Source organism: Charadrius vociferus, unplaced genomic scaffold, assembly GCF_000708025.1.
Source record: "Charadrius vociferus isolate BGI_N301 unplaced genomic scaffold, ASM70802v2 scaffold132, whole genome shotgun sequence".
In the NCBI taxonomy this organism is placed as follows: domain Eukaryota; kingdom Metazoa; phylum Chordata; class Aves; order Charadriiformes; family Charadriidae; genus Charadrius; species Charadrius vociferus.
The window spans coordinates 1502866-1504195 of record NW_009647028.1 but is presented as its reverse complement, the minus strand read 5'-3'; the positions used below and the strand labels follow the sequence as shown (position 1 = coordinate 1504195).

The window sequence follows — 1330 nt, the reverse complement described above, 5'->3', positions numbered from 1 at the left end:
CAAAGGTTTGGGGAATGCCCTCAGGAAGACATTTAAAAAAGGTTATTTCAAAGGTGGTGGTGGTTTCTTTTGAAACTCAGCTTAATTCTTCCCCAAAATAACAGAGAAATTCAATATAAACACCCCGAAAGGAGCGAGACACCAACCCCCAGCTTCACTGCTGCCCAAATCCAGCTGGTTTTTGGATGCTCGTGCAGAAAACACGGATGAAGGGGAGGAGAAAAGGAATTAGACCGCTCGGGTCTGACCCCCCCCACCTCTGTTTTTGGCATTTTTTGGGTGTTTTTTTGGTTTTTTTTTGCCAAGAGAAGGACAGACGGCCGTCTCCTTACTGGGAAATCTTGCAGTTTGTCGTGGAGACGTAGCGCCCGGTGTAATGGATGTTGCACCTCACCACGTTGTTGGTGAAGTCCGACTCCAGGACGATGTATTTGGGGTTCACTTGAACCTAAAAATGGGGGAAAGGGAAGGAAAAACACCCCTGAAAATTAATTTGGGGGTGGAGGGGGGGGAACGACACAAGCAGCACCACGTTAAAGGGATGGCACCGAAACAGGTGCGTGGTCCCGAACCCAATGGTTGAGAAGACCCCAAATCGGGAATGTTTTCCCCTAAAATAAGTCTCCCCTGAGGACCCTGGCCACCTTTAAGACGTAATTCCCCGGCTGCACGTCCGTTATATCGATCCACTGGCAGTCGATGTCGGCGTTGTAGGTGTCGTAGCAGCCCGGGCTCAAGCCCTACGGGGAGAAAAGGGGGTTCAGGGTGTGCTGGGAAGGGGGTGGTCAACCCCGAGGAGCCCTTTGAGCATCTCCCCCCACCCTAAAAAAAACAAAAAAGAAACCCCCCCTAAAAAAAAACCCAAAAAAAAGGCACCTGGGTGTGGGCCGTGCAGGCGTAACGCTTCAGGTTGCCGAAATCGCAGGTGGTGTCCTCCAGGCAGAAGCTGGCCTTGTGGCCCTCGGCCACCTTCCTCCCCGTGGTGGCATCCAGCAGGTCGTAGTGGCTGAACTCATCCATGCTGTGGTAGTGCCTGGGGGGGGACGGGGGACACACACACATACACAATCAGGGTGCCACCCCCCCCCCAAAATGGCACCGTTCCCTCCCCAGCTGTGATTTTGGGGGCTCCCCATCAACCTGGGGTCCACACCAGCTTGCCAGCTCCCTCCTTGGGGACATAATTGCAGGAGTGGTGGCTTTAGGGACGTAGGTGTGAAGCGAGGTGACACCACCTCCATCCCCACACCAAAGATCTCAAAGCAAAGCCCCCCCCTCCCCCCTCCCCCCCAAAAAAAAAAAAAAAAAAAAAGAAAACACCAAAAAAAAA

At 52.9% G+C, this 1330-nt stretch overlaps 1 protein-coding gene across 1 annotated transcript in view; it reads right to left on the bottom strand.

The window, feature by feature from the left end:
• Positions 1-328: 328 nt before the first annotated feature.
• LOC104295796 (lysyl oxidase homolog 1-like) overlaps positions 329-1330 on the bottom strand; it is a 15780-nt gene continuing 14778 nt past the window's right edge. The window contains exons 2-4 of the mRNA XM_009895585.1: positions 877-1033; positions 645-740; positions 329-448 (exon numbers count right to left, since the gene is read on the bottom strand). Of these exons, the coding sequence (XP_009893887.1) occupies positions 329-448; positions 645-740; positions 877-1033 (373 nt within the window). The remainder of the gene's footprint in view (positions 449-644; positions 741-876; positions 1034-1330) is intronic.